The sequence below is a fragment of the Pteropus medius genome, unplaced genomic scaffold (assembly GCF_902729225.1).
Source record: "Pteropus medius unplaced genomic scaffold, Ma_sr-lr_union100, whole genome shotgun sequence".
Lineage (NCBI taxonomy): Eukaryota > Metazoa > Chordata > Mammalia > Chiroptera > Pteropodidae > Pteropus > Pteropus medius.
Genome location: NW_024351018.1, coordinates 1 through 17,045, shown reverse-complemented (window position 1 = coordinate 17,045; position 17,045 = coordinate 1). Strand labels below are relative to the sequence as shown.

The following is a 17,045-nucleotide window of genomic DNA, read 5'->3' as shown; positions in this document are numbered from 1 at the left end:
GGACTCAGCAGCTGTGTCCTCTCTGGGCTGGCAGAGTCCCCTGAGCAGGGACCTTTGCGTGGTGTCAGCAGGTGCTTCCTCCCAGGACTCTCTCAGAGGGAAAAACCAACCTCCATCCTCAGTCAGGCTGTGAACTGGGCTCCCGCACCATGGCTCAGGGAGGGGCTGGGCGGTCACTGGATGGACACACATTTGCATGCACAGCCCCTCCTCTGGTGGAGGGTGGAGAAGAAAAGGAGGCCTGGGGCAGCCCAGCCCCACTGTGGGCTCAGGGGCTGCGTGCACCATGGCCTGGACCCCCGTCCTCCTCCTGCTACTCTCTCAGTGCACAGGTACAGATAGGCCTCAGGATCAGATCTCGGTTTGAATTTCATTTCCTTCACGCTCAGTCCCCCCAGAAACTTTATCTTGGTCTCTAACCCGACCCTAACAATTGTCTGTGTTTGCAGGTTCCCTGTCCCAGCCTGTGCTGACTCAGCCGCCCTCCCTCTCTGCTTCTCTGGGAGCAACAGCCAGACTCACCTGCACCCTGAGCAGTGGCTTCAGTGTTGGCAGCTATGGAATAAACTGGTTTCAGCAGAAGCCAGGTAGCCCTCCCCGGTATCTCTTGAACTTCGACACAGACTCCAGTAAACACCAGGGCTCCGGGGTCCCCAGCCGCTTCTCTGGATCCAAAGACGCCTCGGCCAACGCAGGGCTTCTGCTCATCTCGGGACTCCAGCCCGAGGACGAGGCCGACTATTACTGTGCTGCAGGTCATGTTAGTGAGAGCAGCTTCAGTTACTCACAGTGACTCAGATGATGAGGAAGTGAGACAAAAACCCCTGGGCCCTCAGACTTGGGCCTTGAGAACCTTTATCAGGAAGCTTCTGTGGAGACTCTTGTAGGGGAGACTCCTCTGCAGGAAGACACATCCATGAAAGGAGGAAAGGCAGAGCCAGGTTACCTGAGCTGGCACAGAGCATCCCAGGAGCACACAGGTGCGGTGACAGAGTCCCACTGCACATGCCCATTGGGTGTGGAGTCACGAACAAGAGAAATACTGTGTCTGCACCTCTACTGATGACCAGGACAAGCTAAGTTACCCAGAAATCATATCCCATTAAATATGAGTCTTGCGTTACTACTGATGTGTCCATAACTCGTATGTTGATTCTCACCAAGGTCATGGACAGACGTGACTTCATCCTCCATGAACATCCTACACATCCCATTGGTCTAATTTGTATAGACTCTCGCTGCCAAAACCCTTCACACTGTCCATCATTTTCTCTACTCCGCTGCTGCATCCCTCACCTTCCTGGTCCCTCTCTCTCACTCTTCAGGTATTAACTCCATGTCCACATTAACTTTTCAGAGAAAACAGACAAGTCCTTGCCGTTGTTTCCATTCCCCAGGGCTCCATCTCTTGGGACGATGAAGACCAGATTTGGAACAGGATGGAAACACCTCATGGTACCTTTCCTGCCGCATCCTCACACTCTGGGTTTCTGAGCATCCCCACCACGCTCAGTTCATCTGTTCAATATAAAAGTGAAGTTGTTACATTTTCCTAAAAATGATGTCTTCATCCAACCTTTAGGTATTTGCACATGGAATCTATTGGGTTTTTTTCCTTCTCCAGAAATGACTGATGCCCTACACAAGGTGAGTCTCGAGGTCATCGACAGAGAAAGGATCAGCTGCGTGTTTCAGGATATGACTTTGCTCTTTCACCCTCCAGAATCTCTGTTTCCTAAGAACCTTCAGGACAGTGTATCCACCACGAAACGTTTCCCTCGGGTCCCTGAATCCCATGCTTTAGCCCCTTTGCACAATAAAGGGAGCACTGCCTCATGGTCGCCCACAGATTGACATCTGGGAATCACAGGGGACAGGGTTGGGGCTTAGCTGTGGTGTCAAGAGCATGAAGGAGGGGCTGTGTGGCCATCCCCTGCCCTGTGCTTCCTGAGACCTGAAGACCCTACATCTGTGGGTCTCGTGCCTGCAGGGATGGAAACAGCCATATTTCTCCCCCTCCACAAGATATGGACTTCTGATCAAGGGAGGTTGTTGACAGGGCCCGTCTGCTTTCAAACGTGTCTTCACCGCCTAAAATAAATTCTGCTCCAAGGAGAATATTTTTAAGACATTTTCCCTCGAGATCCAGGCTCCAGCACCCAGAGGATCTTATAGAGAATCATAAGCTTCAAGGAGGGTTGTCATGGAGAATCACCTCTCAGGGGTGGAGAAGCCATCAGAGAGACAGGGAGAGGCGTGACCTCATTGTCTCACACACACACACACACACGCACCCATGGCTTTCTTCGAACTGAGTGTATATTGACCTGGACTCCACAGTTGGGGCATGTCTGTTCCCCCAGAAGTCAGGGATAGGCCGGTGCTGACACAGCCGTCTTGAGGGTTAGAATCATCAGGAGACAGAATCTCCCTCAGCAGGAAACACCAGTGACATGAGTGTGACCTGGGTCTTGTTATTAGGGCAGCAGGACACGGCCTGAACACCTGCTCCACTGGGCTGAGTCGATGCTCAGGGTCCCAGGGCGAGTCTCTATTCCCGTGGGTATCACAGCCCCCTGACCACTCAGGGCTCCAGTCAGCAATGGTGCTTGTTATGGCATTTATTCTGGGACAGCAGCCTCATGCTGCTCACACGGGATCACGGTCGATGGGGACAGAGACACATCCTCCCCTGTGCTCTCGGGGCTGGGCTGTCATTCACTGGGACACTACCGGGACACTTTCAGCCAGACTGGATCTCTGATAAAAAGTCTTCCGTCAGAACCCAGAGCCACAGTGACTGTGACCTCGGGGACATAGTCCCCTCCTGTCTCCACCTCTCCGCAGCAGAGATGTGGGACTGTTGACAGGAACTTCTGCTCCTACCGGCCTTGTTGTGATAGAATAACATAGCTCTAGCCCTCGCTTTGCTGTAGGGGCAGTTTCTCCATCGTGCGGGGGCTGCACACTTGGCCAGGGGCTGCAGCTCTGCCCGACCAGAGACAGGCTCCCCCCACAGCGCTCAGTCATGGACGCCACCCCTCCCCTCAGGCTGTGCTGTTCCACATCCTGGATTCTAATTCTGCCTAAAATTATACAACTATTGTGCATCCAACTGAAAGTGCTTGATTGATGTTTAACCTTCTCTTTGGTATCATGTAATTTAAATACTATGATAAAAAATTAACAATACATAAATAATATTGTATAAAGTTATAATATCTTACCTTACATAATAAGGGAAAAAGAGGAGGAAATATAATATTTGTTTACAATACACACATACACATATGCAAAACAAAATAAGAAAACATATCATGATTATTGCAGCCCCCATTTCTGGAATTAATATCTACCTTCTTCTCCTACCCCTGGTCAGTGATAGCCACTCGCTATCATAGTTCATTACAAGTGTATACATTTATTTCAAGTTTTCTCTTTTCCTCCTTTGCTGGAATTTATATTTCGATATCATTTACATGGCGTAAAGTTTTTCAGTTAAAAATGTACAACAGAATCATGTGTAGAATAGTCACATGGTTGTGCAACCATACCCAAAATCTAACTTTAGAACATTCCCATCATCCCTCAGAGCGAAGTCCCCACACATCTGCATCACTCCTCATCAGATCTCTACTCAACCCTTGGTAACAACTGATCCACTGCCTGTCTCAGTAGATATGCCTGTTCTGGACACTTCACAGACAGGGAAGTACAAAAGAGGTGGACTTTGTGACTGTTCGTTTCACTTTCTTCTTTGGCAAATATTTTTGAGATTCATTGTTGTGATCTGAGTGATCATCCTTCTTTTTTTTTTTTGATGTGTAATATTGCATTGTTTGGACATAGTTCAGTTCACTTATCCATTCATCCACTGGTGAACATTAGGTTATTTTTCATCTCCTGTCTATAACGCATAAACCTGCTAGGACTATTTGTGCATGTGCTGGGAACATTTGTGTACATGTTTTTGATTTAGTTTTTGTGGATAGCTCTTTTCGTATCTTGGATAGACACCTAGGACCGGGATCTTTATATGGTATCTTTATATTAAATTTTTTGAGAAACCTATCAGAAGTTTTCCAGTATTGGGCTGCATTGGTTAAACTTCTACCAACTTTGTATTAAGGTTGCAATTTCCACTCATCTTCACAAAAACAAAACTGTTATTATATCTCATTTTTCTCACAGCACTTCTAGTCTGGGAGAAGCGATATCTTGCTTCAGTTTTGACTTGCAGTTCCCTAGAGATCAGGGGCACTGAGCTTCTTCTCTGCACTGTACTGTGTTTCTCAGTGATGAGCGGCTGAGGCTCTGCGCTGTCTCAGGAACCACTGATGTTAGGAAGCTTTAAAGTGAGCTATTGCTGACGTCACACATTCAGCCTGTGTTCGCCTCGACACAGCAGAAAACATTTTTTCAGGAACAGGATTCTCCTCAGAAACAGCGGAATGGCAGCGGGAGGCCACCATCACCATGCAAGGACCACAGCACAGGAAAGTCCTGTGGCACCTGCCTGGGACGCGCACGGCAGCCTCGGGACCCAAACATTTTCCTAGGACAGTTCCTGAGTCTCCATTCTGAGCGTGTTTCCACTTCAGTCACCACTTTAGTGAAATGACAACTCCAGACTGTGTCATCTGATGCCTCGGCAGAGGTCGCTCTACTGAGGACAAGGACATGGATGGAGCTTGACCGCAGCCCCTTCTCCCCCTACCCCACACGGACTCACCGCATGGACTCCTGACAGCCACCTGCCAAAGAAAGATTGAGGGCATTGTAATACAAAATAAATATCCAACAAAGGGGGAAAAAAGAAAACTTAAATAAACATAGAAATAGACGTGTTGATACAGAGGATAGATTAAATCAAAAATCAAAAATAAAGATTACTTGATTATCAATGTTATAAATTTCATCTTATAAATAGCATTCATAATTATTGGGATATGTAACCTTTTTCTTATTTTTATGTGAAAAACATTAAGCCCAAGAGCAGCCTAGAATATTTTCTTTTATTATTATTATTGTTTATTATTATTTATGCCTACAGCACCTGGTCTTCTTAGGTGGTCTCCCATCCAAGTACTAACCAAGCTCGACACTGCTTAGCTTCCTAGATCAGGCATCTAGCTTGTTTGGGTTGGCATGGCAGTAGACCATGGACTGAGGCTTCACTGGAGCATGAAACCAGGACCTTCTACGTGTAAAGCGGACGTGCTATCTGCTATACTATGGAACCACATCTGAATATTTTCAAATTAACAAAAAGACATGGGAAATACAGTTTTGTAATCAAGAAACCTTTCTGTAGAAAAACAATTGAAAGAGAACGAGGCTATCACAGAAATCAGAAAGTACAAACAAATAAAAATCAATGTTTGGCGTATCAGAATCACATTCACTAGGAATCAGCCCATGGGTGTGTGAATAGAGACAGGGACCTGCTGAGCTGCACAAACCAGGTTCTCAGGGCTCTGGGCCATAGGGCGCTGTGCGTGCTGACATCAGCAGGGGGCGCTGTGGGACTGACTTGTTGGTCCCTACACAATGGCTCACTGAGGATCATTCACTCGAAGGAACCTGGGATTGGGGCCTGTTCTCTGTGCTCCCTGATGGGACTCAGCAGCTGTGTCCTCTCTGGGCTGGCAGAGTCCCGCGAGCAGGGACCTTTCCGTGGTCTCAGCAGGTGCTTCCTCCAGGGCTGTCCCAGGGGGTAAAGCCAATCTCCATCCTCCTCAGTCTGGGTGTGAGCTGAGCTCCAGCACCAGGGCTTAGGGAGGGGCTGGGCAGTCACTGGATGGACACACATTTGCATGCACAGCCCCTCCTCTGGCGGAGGGTGGAGAAGAAAAGGAGGCCTGTGGGAGCCCAGCCCCACTGTGGGCTCAGGGGCTGCGTGCACCATGGCCTGGACCCCCGTCCTCCTCGTGCTCCTCTCTCAGTGCACAGGTGGGAAAAGGCCTGGGAATGAGGTCTCAGTTCCCACTCTGTGTCAGTTCGTCTCTTCCTACTACAACCCTGAGCTTCACTCTCATCACAAAAGTTTGTCTGTGTTTGCAGGTTCCCTCTCCCAGCCTGTGGTGACGCAGCCGCCCTCCCTCTCTGCATCTCCGGGAGCAACAGCCAGACTCACCTGCACCCTGAGCAGTGGCTTCAGTGTTGGGGAGTACAAAATACGCTGGTTCCAGCAGAAGCCAGGGAGCCCTCCCCGGTATCTCCTGCAGTTTAAATCAGACTCCGAGAAGCACCAGGGCTCTGGGGTCCCCAGCCGCTTCTCTGGATCCAAAGACACCTCGGCCAACGCAGGGCTTCTGCTCATATCCGGGCTCCAGCCTGAGGACGAGGCTGACTCTTACTGTAACATATGGGATGACAATTCTAAGGCTTACACAGTGCTCCAGATCTATGGCGAAGTGAGACACAAACCTCCCCCTCACTTTCCTGGCCTGGTGCCATCACTCATGGGAGGGGCTCTGACCAAGTCAGACAGGAGGTGACTTCTTTCATCATTTCTTCTGTTAACACCCGATTTTCCTCTGAGCACTTGATCTGACAGTATCACATGCTTCTCTTCAGTTTAAATTCACATTTCTCTGTTGCTAGTATATCTTCCCCCTGTTATCATATCCACTGGCAGTAACCCCGTGTCCGAGGTCCACAGCCCTCGGTGGGGAAATGGGAGGAGCCTGAGGGACTTGGGTCAGGCCCTGCCCGCCTGAGGGAGCAGAGGGTGTGACCCGATGCCGCTCCAGGTCTGAGTGCTTCCACCTGGGGTAGGGATGCGATGGGCCCTCTAAAACTAGAGTTAAAAATAACACATATACAATAGCTGTGGGTCCCAGGTCTGGGTGTGATCCAGGCTCGCGGCTAGAAATAGGACCCCAGATGTAGAATGTCACATTAGTATAGTAGGTTCCAGTGCCTAAAACACGTAAACGGAATTCAGCTTACTGTATCACGCACGTGTGACTGAATGCCACGATCGCACTCTGCTGCCTGTGGAGCCGTGCGGGCCCCTGGGGAGCAGACGGGGAGCAGAAGAAGAGGAGCAGCAGGAGTGAGCTCCCCACAGTGCAGTTGGTGCAGCCGTTTCGTTCCCGTGTCAGCCCCTCGTGCATTCTCTCCACTGGGCGTCTCACCACCGACACCTTCATCTCCATCAGCTCCGCACCGACAACTGCATCACACACATGTAATACTTTAGGACAATCTGACAGAATTTAAAATATTTATGCACTGAAGACTATAAAACATTCTAAGAGAAATGAAATAAATAAGTGCACAGATAATTCTAGCTTATGAGTTGAAACAATGTGGTTAAGAGTAGAGTTCTCCCCGGACTGATCAATACGATCATTGCAATGACTTTGGGAATAATATACTTGCAATGGTAATGGATTTTAGAAAAAAATTGGCATCTCTAAGAAAACCTGTGAAAGGAATTTCAACCTATGAGAATTGTGACCTGCCCGCGTCTGAGGACAGGGAGGGGAAGGAGGGAGATGAGAAGTCACAGGAGACACATCAAGGTGCAGCAGAGACAGCAGCTTTGGTCACTGAGGGACACAGAGCAGGAGGGGAGACGCTGCCCTGAGGGGTGACGGGCAGAGTGTGGGTGCAGCTGGCCTGGGCTGGGTGCACCTAGTGCTGAGTGTGTGCTGACACTTGTAATGTGCACTGCGGTGACATGTCTATGATTGTAACCTCAGGACAATCAGGACCACAAAGGCTCTGTATGGAAAGGGGTACAATGTGATTTCAGGGGCTCTGACTCCGATTGTGTTTCTAGTGGTTAGATATGGAACCTGTGTCCGTAATTCCTGAGAAGACAATGTGAAGACCCTTCTCAGATAATGAGATTCCTCCAATAGCTGCCTCATTCTGTATCAGAAAGACTGTGGGGATATCCCTGTCACACACAGGGTGTCCATTGACTGGTCTCATGGGTGTGGATATCGTGGGAAGCCAGGACGGCTGGGGAATCTCAGATTCCCTGACCTTCACTTCCTGAGGCTCGGCCCTCTCAGGGCCTGTGTGGAGGACCCTGGACACACTCTCCCTTCTCCAGCACTTACCATAGATGGTTCACCAGGACAGGACCCCGAAAGGGGCCAGAAAGACAGAGAGGCCGATGTAGTTAGAGCAGAGAAAGAGATGTGAGGCGGCTGGGCCTCAGCTCTTGGGCCCAAGGAACAGGGTAGTGGGTTGGCCACACCACGTGATGGATGCCTGTTTCTTCAGTGATCTTAGCCACACAGGTGAAGGCTTCTGATGTTCATGCTCATGCAGCATCTTTCTCCAGCTCAGACCTCCTCCTTCTGTGTGGACCCTGCCCTGTGCTCACAGGTCCCTGCCTCTCCCTGCTGATCCTCCTTCCTTAGGGGTCTGGGACCCAGGACAGAAAGCGAACAGCTACTGCCCTGGGAGAAGCAACAACGGTGGCTAGAACGGTGTGATTCTGACACATCAGCATCAGGATCTGTTCACATCACCAAAACTCAGTACACGTTGATACAGCCGCGACCTCTGGGAACTTTGCTTCTCTTTGTTGTCACCTACAGTAGAAGCTCCTCTTTACAACTTGAGGATGGAGCCAAACACCACTGACCAGCACCATGCGAGGTCCCCGTCCTCTTCACTGCACCAGGCCTGGAAGATGAGAGTCAGCACCCCGGACCCACAGTCAGTCTCCCCCTGCAGCGGTGCTCCCGCGAGCACCGAGTGTCTGCTCATGTGATCAAGTGCGGATGTGAGAAATGGGTGTGTAGCTCGTTTCCTAACTGTCTTCCCTCCGCACCTCACACGGGGACAGTGGAGCTTCCTTCTCAGGTCGTCTTCAGATGCCGGGGCTCCCACACTTCTGGCTTTCTCCTTTTGCAATTCACCCTCACTTAGCATCTTCTCAGGCAATCCTCCACTCTGTGCTCTGCGTCTTCAGGTCTGTTAGACTGTGGACAAAGTGAGCAGGACCCCAAATCTCACCTCCCTGGATCTTTTAGATCCTTTAGACTCCTGTACCCAGGCTGTGCTGACACATTCAACCACGGTGTATGGTCAGGTCTCAGGAATAGCATCGTCTACAGCAAAAAAAAAAACAAAAAACAAAAAACAACCAGTGTCACGAAGACGCCCTCTCAGTAGGGCCTGGCAACAAAACATCCAGGCAGGAGCCCCAGAGACGTGGTACCTGGAGTTCTGTCTCAGAGCCACGCAAAATGACTCCTCTGGCAAGAAATGGATCCTGAGGGGATCTTACTCGTGTCCCAAGAACAGGCTGTTCATTAAGACCTCACGTGGGTGATCCTGACACAGTGTTCCTAACCCCGGAGCACTGGAGACTCCATCCTCCCTCTCCTCCTGTAGGAACATCACACTCTAGTCCACAGTGTCCTGCAGGCTGTACATGCAGTTTAATCAGAGTGCCACTTTCTCTGTTCACATGATTTTAATTATTGGAATGCACGAGTTTTTAAACATGCGAATAAAATGTTTTAAAACCTGGAAAAAATAATAACATAAAATTTTTTAAAAATGTAAGCCAATTGTGTGACACCTAAGACAAAATCCAGACAAGAAACCTGTGAAGTAGGGATCCTGAAAACTACATATTAGACTATAAAGTCAGTTCCTAAAATAAAGAAAGGTGTTTGTTACACATTCCACAGGTAAAGGTGAACCCTAACCAAGCCATTATTATTATTATTGTTATTATGATGATTATGATGATTATTATGATTATTATAGCAAACACTGATTCAAATGGAGTCCCTATGAATTAGCTCACACATGACATAACTCTGAAATGTTTGCTAAACGGTCCTCTTTTCAAAATGCCACAGTATTTTCCTGGAAAATTCCCTTCTATGACATTTCCCTGGAGAGTCCCTTCAAGCCTTTCAAACCATCAACTGTCCCCTCGGCTCTGACACCGGACCTGATGCACACCTGGGTCATTTAGCTTCTTCTAGACTGTACTCAAAGTGCTCTGACACCTTGAATAGTTATATATGTACCTTACTCCCATGGACCTTACTCTGTGTGTAATAAACTACAATATCAACACAGTGTACCAGGATCACAGCATCTAGGGACCAGACCAAGGATGTGTGAATAGAGACAGTGACTGGTGAGCTGCATAAACCAGCTGGGCTGTCAGGGCTCTGGGCCACTGGGAGGTGTGTATCCAGCAACCAGCAGGGGGCACTGGGGGACTGACGAGTGATCCCTGCACAACTGCTCACTGAGGATAATTCATTCACTGGAAGGAGCCTGGCCTGGGTGCAGTTCTCTGTGCTCCCTCATGAGACTCAGCAGCTGTGTCCTTTCTGGGCTGGCAGAGTCCCTAGAGCAGGGACTGTGTGGTGACAGCAGGTGTTTCCTTCCAGGTCTCTCCCAGGGGGTGAAGCCAACCTCCATCCTCCTCAGTCTCGCTGTGAGCTGAGCTCCAGCACCAGGGCTCAGGGAGGGGCTGGGCGGTCACTGCATGGACACACATTTGCATGCACAGCCCCTCCTCTGGCGGAGGGTGGAGAAGAAAAGGATGCCTGGGGCATCCCAGCCCCACTGTGGGCTCAGGGGCTGCGTGCACCATGGCCTGGACCCCCGTCCTCCTCGTGCTCCTCTCTCAGTGCACAGGTAAGGACAGGCCCTGAGGACCTGGGAAATTCATATGGCTTTCTTTTAACTCTACTGGTCCAGAGCCCTAAGAAATTTAAAGCAGGTCCTTTTCCAATCACCCATGAGTGTCTGTGTTTGCAGGTTCCCTCTCCCAGCCTGTGCTGACTCAGCTGCCCTCCCTCTCTGCATCTCTGAAGCATCAGCCAGACTCACTGGCACTCTGAGTAGTGTATTCAGTGTTGGTGGCTACTGGATATACTGGTACCAACAGAAGCCAGGGAGCCCTCCCCGGTATCTCCTACAGTTTAAATCAGACTCCGATAAGCACCAGGCTCCAGGGTCCCCAGTCACTTCTCTGGATCCAAAGGTGCCTCGACAAATGCAGGGCTTCTGCTCATCTCCGGGCTCCAGCCTGAGGACGAGGCCGACTATTACTGTGCTACATGGCACGACAACACTAAACGTTACACAGTGCTGTAGAGTCACAGGGAAATGATACTGAAACCTCCCTGTGCTCTCCCTGCCTGGGTCGGTCGTCCCTGCCTTGCCTGGGGCCGTGTCTAACTCAGAGGTGACAGTCGTTGTCACGTCTTCATTCAGCATCATTTTCCCTGGGACCCATGCGTGTGCAGATGTCTCTCATTCTTCTTTGTCAAACAGCTCATCTGATCCACCGCTACTGTTCTCTCAATCTCATCACATGTACAAAGGCACACGTCAGGTCTTCGGGCCACGTACCCTTCCTAGGGGTTCATCACCGATGAAGGAAGTGGTTGACCCCACCCACTCCCAGCCCAGGGTCTAGGCCTGACTCAGAGCTGTGGGTCATCTGAGAGCTAGTTATTCACTGGGTCCAGCACGCCAGGCCATTCTCCCAGGGACCAGCTCCAAGAGTGAAGGCATCTTCCCCCCACACCTGCTCATGTGGCCTGTCTCTAGGGACTGCTCTTTGTCTCCTGGGGCTCAGAGGAAGCAAGTCCCTGTGGCTCCAGCAATGCTGAGTGAGATGTGACTGGGTGTGACCTCCCTGTGACCGTCAGGACATCATGGTCAGGCTCCCTCAGCAATGAGGCTGGTTCTGTAAGAGCCACCTCCTTCTCATCCGTGGTGATCTTAGGCTCATGGCACCTTGTCCTTGAGGCTGGGAACACTCAGGGTTTAGAGACACTCAGATGGGGAACATCCATCCCACAAGAGCATTGGAGGAGAATCGCCGTGTTGTGCCGGAGTTCCGTCCCCATCCTAGTGTCTCAGAAACCCAGCTCTGGGGACACTCCATGCCTGGCCCACGATGCTCCTGTCCTCACCCTTCCCTCTGCACAGCGAGGGGCTGAGGGGTTCCTGAAGACGTCTCATCGGGAACACTGTCCTTGTTTCTCTTTCCCATCCCCTAGCACTGGGTCGGCCCTTCGTACTGCTGTCGAATCCAATTTAGGAGGAAGCAGCCATCTGTAGGTGACGCCAAAGTCTCCCTCAGGGTGACCTGGCCTGAGGTGGACTGGACAGCCATCTCTGCCTCCTGCAGTGACCTAACTCCTCTGAGTCTCCAGGTGCCACAAACACGATTCTTGTCACGGCTGTGCTTCTCTCCTGAGCCACGGCTGACACTCCTCCGTCACGTCTCCCTGTGCGGCCTCTCACCCACTTTATTATTACAGACTGAGTGTCTCAGCTGGGGCTGCTTCTCCAGGAGCATGACCTCAGATCCATCCCGCTGTCCCTGGCCGAGCCCACATCCGCTTCTCATGAGGCTCAGGAGAGGGTCAAATTATTGTGGATGTGCTGGGATCATTCCTGTAAATGTCTTCAATTAACCTGATGGGTGGGGACACCACCTGGAGGTGGTGCAAATGAGGATAGCCACCCCTCCTAAATCTAGGGTTTTCTAAGTTTGGACCAGCTGACTTTTTGTGCAGGGGAGACCCCTGGAGTGGTTCACAGCGTTGTGGTTGAACATGACTTCATGTGGTTCATTTCATTTTAGGTTCCCGACACCTGTGCACAGGAACGCTCCAGGCAATCCACTCGTTCCAATGCTAACGACCTAATTTAGGGACCAATCTCCCAGATTCGGCATAACCAAAATTGTCTTTTATCATCTCCTATTAAAGTTTAGTCTTTTACATGTTTTGTTTTGTTTTGTTTTGTTTTAACTAAATCTGCTTTCACCGTGAATAGTCAATAAATATTCTTTGTTTTAGGATTTATTCTTAATGGTCTTTGGACCTAAGTTTTATACAAAAATGAGGAGCTCTGGCATTAGAAGGCCACCCAGAGTCTCATCATCACAACAGAAGATGCTCCTGTCACCCTGACACATAGAGCTCGGTGCCAGGAAACGAATGTAGAGACATATTTTCTTTTTTTATATTATTATTGTAATTATCATATCATTCTTCTTATAGAAATAAGGCAATCAAAATGTGAGGTAAATTATCTAAACTTTACCAGTTAATAGCAGAAATAGAACGCAGTGTTGAATTCACATCATTGGTTTTAAATCTTCAAAGTGTATTGGTGCACTTTCTCTAAACTTGGAGCTAAAGAAATAATAGCACAAAATTCATTACTCTGTATAGTCCCTGTTTTCTGGAAATGTGCAATCTAAGGCTCTGAATGCCACTGCTGGCATAGGTAACGCATATACACAAACTCTAGAAACAATAAAAATCATAGATGAAGACAGTAAGCAATAAAACAGATAAATCTAAATTGCAAAATGAAATATTACGAGAAATTATAAGCTACATATATTATAGCATTATTAGTCATATAATCAATTCTCACCTTCTATGAAGCAGTAGAATCTCAAATAAGATTCAAAGTTTAGAGCTAATTTCCGAGAAGTTCAAGTTGTTAAAGAGAAGCAAATTGGGACAAGCAGCCTGTACTCCCAGGCTAGGTGTTCGTGGCCCCGGGAAAGTTAAAGCCACTCTAGGCATTGGTTTCTTCATCGATAAAATAAGGATTGAACTAGAGAAACATTATTCCTTCTTAAGTAAGAGTTTAGTGATATAACTTTTCTCAGAGGCTCAGTGAACTCTTCAAAGAACATATCAGGAATTCGGCAGAAAATTAGCCACTAATAATAGTCCAAGCCCTGTTTCCCTGCTGCCATTATCAACTGCTGGACCATACTAAACTCCCCAAGCCTCAGTTTTCTCAACCATTACATTGAGATGACATTCATACTCTCCTCGAGCTTTGTGCGGTGATTACATGAGATGATACATGCAACCTCTCCAGAAAGATACGTACAATAAAATAATACCTAACATTTATTACGAGACAATAATCTTTCAGAAAATTTGCTTAGGAAGGGTGTAATTTTATAGATGTATTCACGGTAAATCTACAATAATATAGGATGAAACCTTATCTCATCTTATTCCTTGTTCTTGGAACATCCGTCCAGCCCAGCTACCCTAGATCCCTCTATTCCTTCCTTCAGATCTTTTTATAGTGTCGCTAAACTCGTGGCTTTTCTGGTAGTTGAAATCAATACAAAAGGTGATCTCTTCCTCGGCCAGTTTTGCTCTGTACATTCTCAAATGTATTTACTCTCTTTTCAGTATATTTGCTGGTTTCGTGTTGGGGTCACCCTCTAAAATTCTCTTCTTTTCTAAGTTCATTTGTTGAATTTCATAGGCATCTTAAAGTTTCCGTGTAAATTTGCTTTTTGCACTAAGCTACTTCTACCTTCCTGAAGTTTTCTTTTCCTTTGGCTTCAGTGACATTGGACTCCCCTGGCTCTCCTGTCTGTCAGGCATCTTTGTTCACCCTTTCATCCTTGCTTTATTGTCCTCTTCCCAGCTTTCGAATGGAGGCCTCCCTTCATTGAAAGCGCTTTCACTTTCAAGACTTGAAATATCACCTTTAGCTAGTTACTGCCAAAACCTATGCCTCTAGACCTCATCTCATTTTGGAACTTAAGACCTGCGTTTCGAAAAGCACATTAAACATTTTCCCGTTGATGTCATGGAAGTCTTTCAAGCATTTCAAACTCAATCAATCCAAATAGGACTCAGGGTATTTTCGAATCCACCCTCTACCTTAACTATCACTCTATCCCCTAATTTTAAATGTTATTTAAGGACATTTTATTCAACTCTATCCTTCAAACTCTGGCTTCTTAGACTCTCCCTGCCTCACTCCCATCCTCTAGGCCAAGTAAGTTTCAAATTCTGCTAAATTCTTTACTTGCAAACTCTCTCAATTTTCCCTGCCCTTTCCAGGCTTATGGTGCTTGTGTTTGGACTCCCACCCACTTTTAACAGTATTGATTGGTAACTTAAGGTGTTCTTCCTGAATTTTATCCTATGCAGCACTGTCAAACTATTCCATTTACTGACTTCGTTTTATTTAGAATGTAATGAAAATGCAGTAACCTAGTCTACAAATGGCTTTCATTATCTCCTCCTAGAATATCTTGATAATCTTTGAACACACTGACAAAACATCTGTCTTTCCATTTTTCTTAATCTTTAGCTACAACTAAAGACATTTACAGTTTATTCCATGTTGATACGTTTAACTAGATATTCTTCTTCTTCTTTTTTTTTGTAAGAACAGGAGACACTCCTGTCACCCTGGCACTTGGAAATCTGTACCAAGAACTGAGGGTAGAGACATATTTTCTATTATCTGAAAACACTGTGTCGGCAGCTAAAGATTATGATCCAGTCAACCGTGATCACCCAGAAGTTACTATCATAAGTGTGAACTTGTGTCATGATGACACAGCCTCGGCTGATACGTTACCACTCACCCTGGATTAGACACAGTTTTCTCCTTCTCTGAACCAGAGGCCAAGACAGTAGGTCGCGGCTACCGCAGACTCTCACGGCCAACGCCCCCCACACCGTCCGTCCTTCTCTCTCCTCTGCTGCTGCCTCCCTCACCCGCCTGGTCTCCCCCTCTGGCTCTTCAGGACGTAACTCCACGTCCACGTTAGGTTTTCAGAGAAAACGGACAAGTCCTTGCTGTAGATTCCACTCCCCAGGGCTCCATCTCTCGGGAGGACGATTACCGGACACAGAACGGCGTGGAAACGCCTTATGGTCTCCTTTCTGGTCTCATCACCATGCTCTGCATTCCTGCCCCCAACACTCAGTCAAACTGTTTAAAATGAAAAGGAAGTTATTACATTTGCCTAAAAATGATGCGCTCATCCAGCCTCAGAACCTACAGGACAGTGTATCCACCACGACATCATTTCCCTCAGGCCCCTAAATCTCATGCTTTAACTTTTTTTGCCCAAAGTGAGCACTGTCTCCTGGTCACCCCCAGGTAGACATCTGGGGAACACAAGAGGTTGGTGGGACATAGCTGCGGTGTCAGGAGCATGAAGGGGGACCATGTGGTCACCCCCTGCCCTGTGCTTCCTGGGACCTAAAGGCCCCACAGCTGTGGGTCCAGTGCCTGCAGGATGAAGAAAGACAGATTTCTGTCACTCCACAGGCCGTGGACTTCTGATTAAGCAAATTGCTCTGTAATGAGTCCTCACTGCCTAATGTACATCCTGCTCCTAGAAAAGTGCTTTTGAAACACTTGCTGTTTAAATGAAAGATCCAGGACTCTGGAAATTTTTACAGACAATCAGATTCCAGGATCCAGAAGAGGAAGGTGTGACAGCACCATCTGTATCAGGATGCTCCTCGTGGGCTTTCACGATACAACACTCATGACTAAATAATGTGAATAAATGAACAAGCGAGTGTTTTCGAAAAAACTTTATAGGCCGTTATTTACCTGAGAACAGGAGATGTTTTTTTACCACTGCTTTTCCAGCCATATTACTTACCACAATTTCCATCAATATTCTCTCTGCAATAAGCACAGATTTAAAAAAAAAAAACAACGAAACGACTTCTGATTGTACTTTCATCTTCAGAATGACATTAAGAGTAATTTTTAAAATCTATTTTATTAAGGTGAATTTTATGTAAAATGACATACATCCTATTTAATTGGGTAGGCAGTGACTAGTATATGAACTCTTTTAATCGATATCTATCAGAGCAACTTAAAAATTGAAGTCATTCCAACCTAGAACATTCTGCACATCTGTCTTTATTGGACTTAGCTAAGTGTCACAAACAATATCATTCAGCCATGGCACCTGCGGACATGTGACTTGGTGCTTGAGGACAGACTCCTAGGTGGGAATCTCTGCTCCCAGTACCTGGAGAACTTGTTGAGCGGGAGGAAATACAGATGACAAGGACTTACACAGCATCGCCTATGAGGGATGCACGGAAGGGCATCCTCCCCACCCCCTCCCTCCCCTGAGAGAAGAGCCCCTGCTCCTCAGGGAGGTGGGCGATCCACAGGTCAGAGAGCTCTGGGCACGTGGGAGGGGGACACGCGGTGACTGAACCTGCATCCTGCACAGAAGGGGACATGCCTCTGTGAGGACGGTCACA

General features: G+C 47.9%; 2 gene segments (V, D, J or C); both read left to right on the top strand.

Moving 5' to 3' along the window:
- Positions 1 to 243: 243 nt before the first annotated feature.
- Positions 244 to 1,391, top strand: LOC120586020 (probable non-functional immunoglobulin lambda variable 5-48). The segment is given in 2 exon segments: positions 244 to 332; positions 450 to 1,391. Coding segments are annotated over 2 exon segments (390 nt in total).
- A 4,515-nt stretch (positions 1,392 to 5,906) lies between these two features.
- On the top strand, positions 5,907 to 6,416 carry LOC120586019 (probable non-functional immunoglobulin lambda variable 5-48; the record flags this gene model as incomplete). The annotated part of the segment is given in 2 exon segments: positions 5,907 to 5,952; positions 6,064 to 6,416. Coding segments are annotated over 2 exon segments (399 nt in total), but the record flags the coding sequence as incomplete, so codon positions are not given.
- Between the last annotated feature and the right edge of the window lie 10,629 nt (positions 6,417 to 17,045).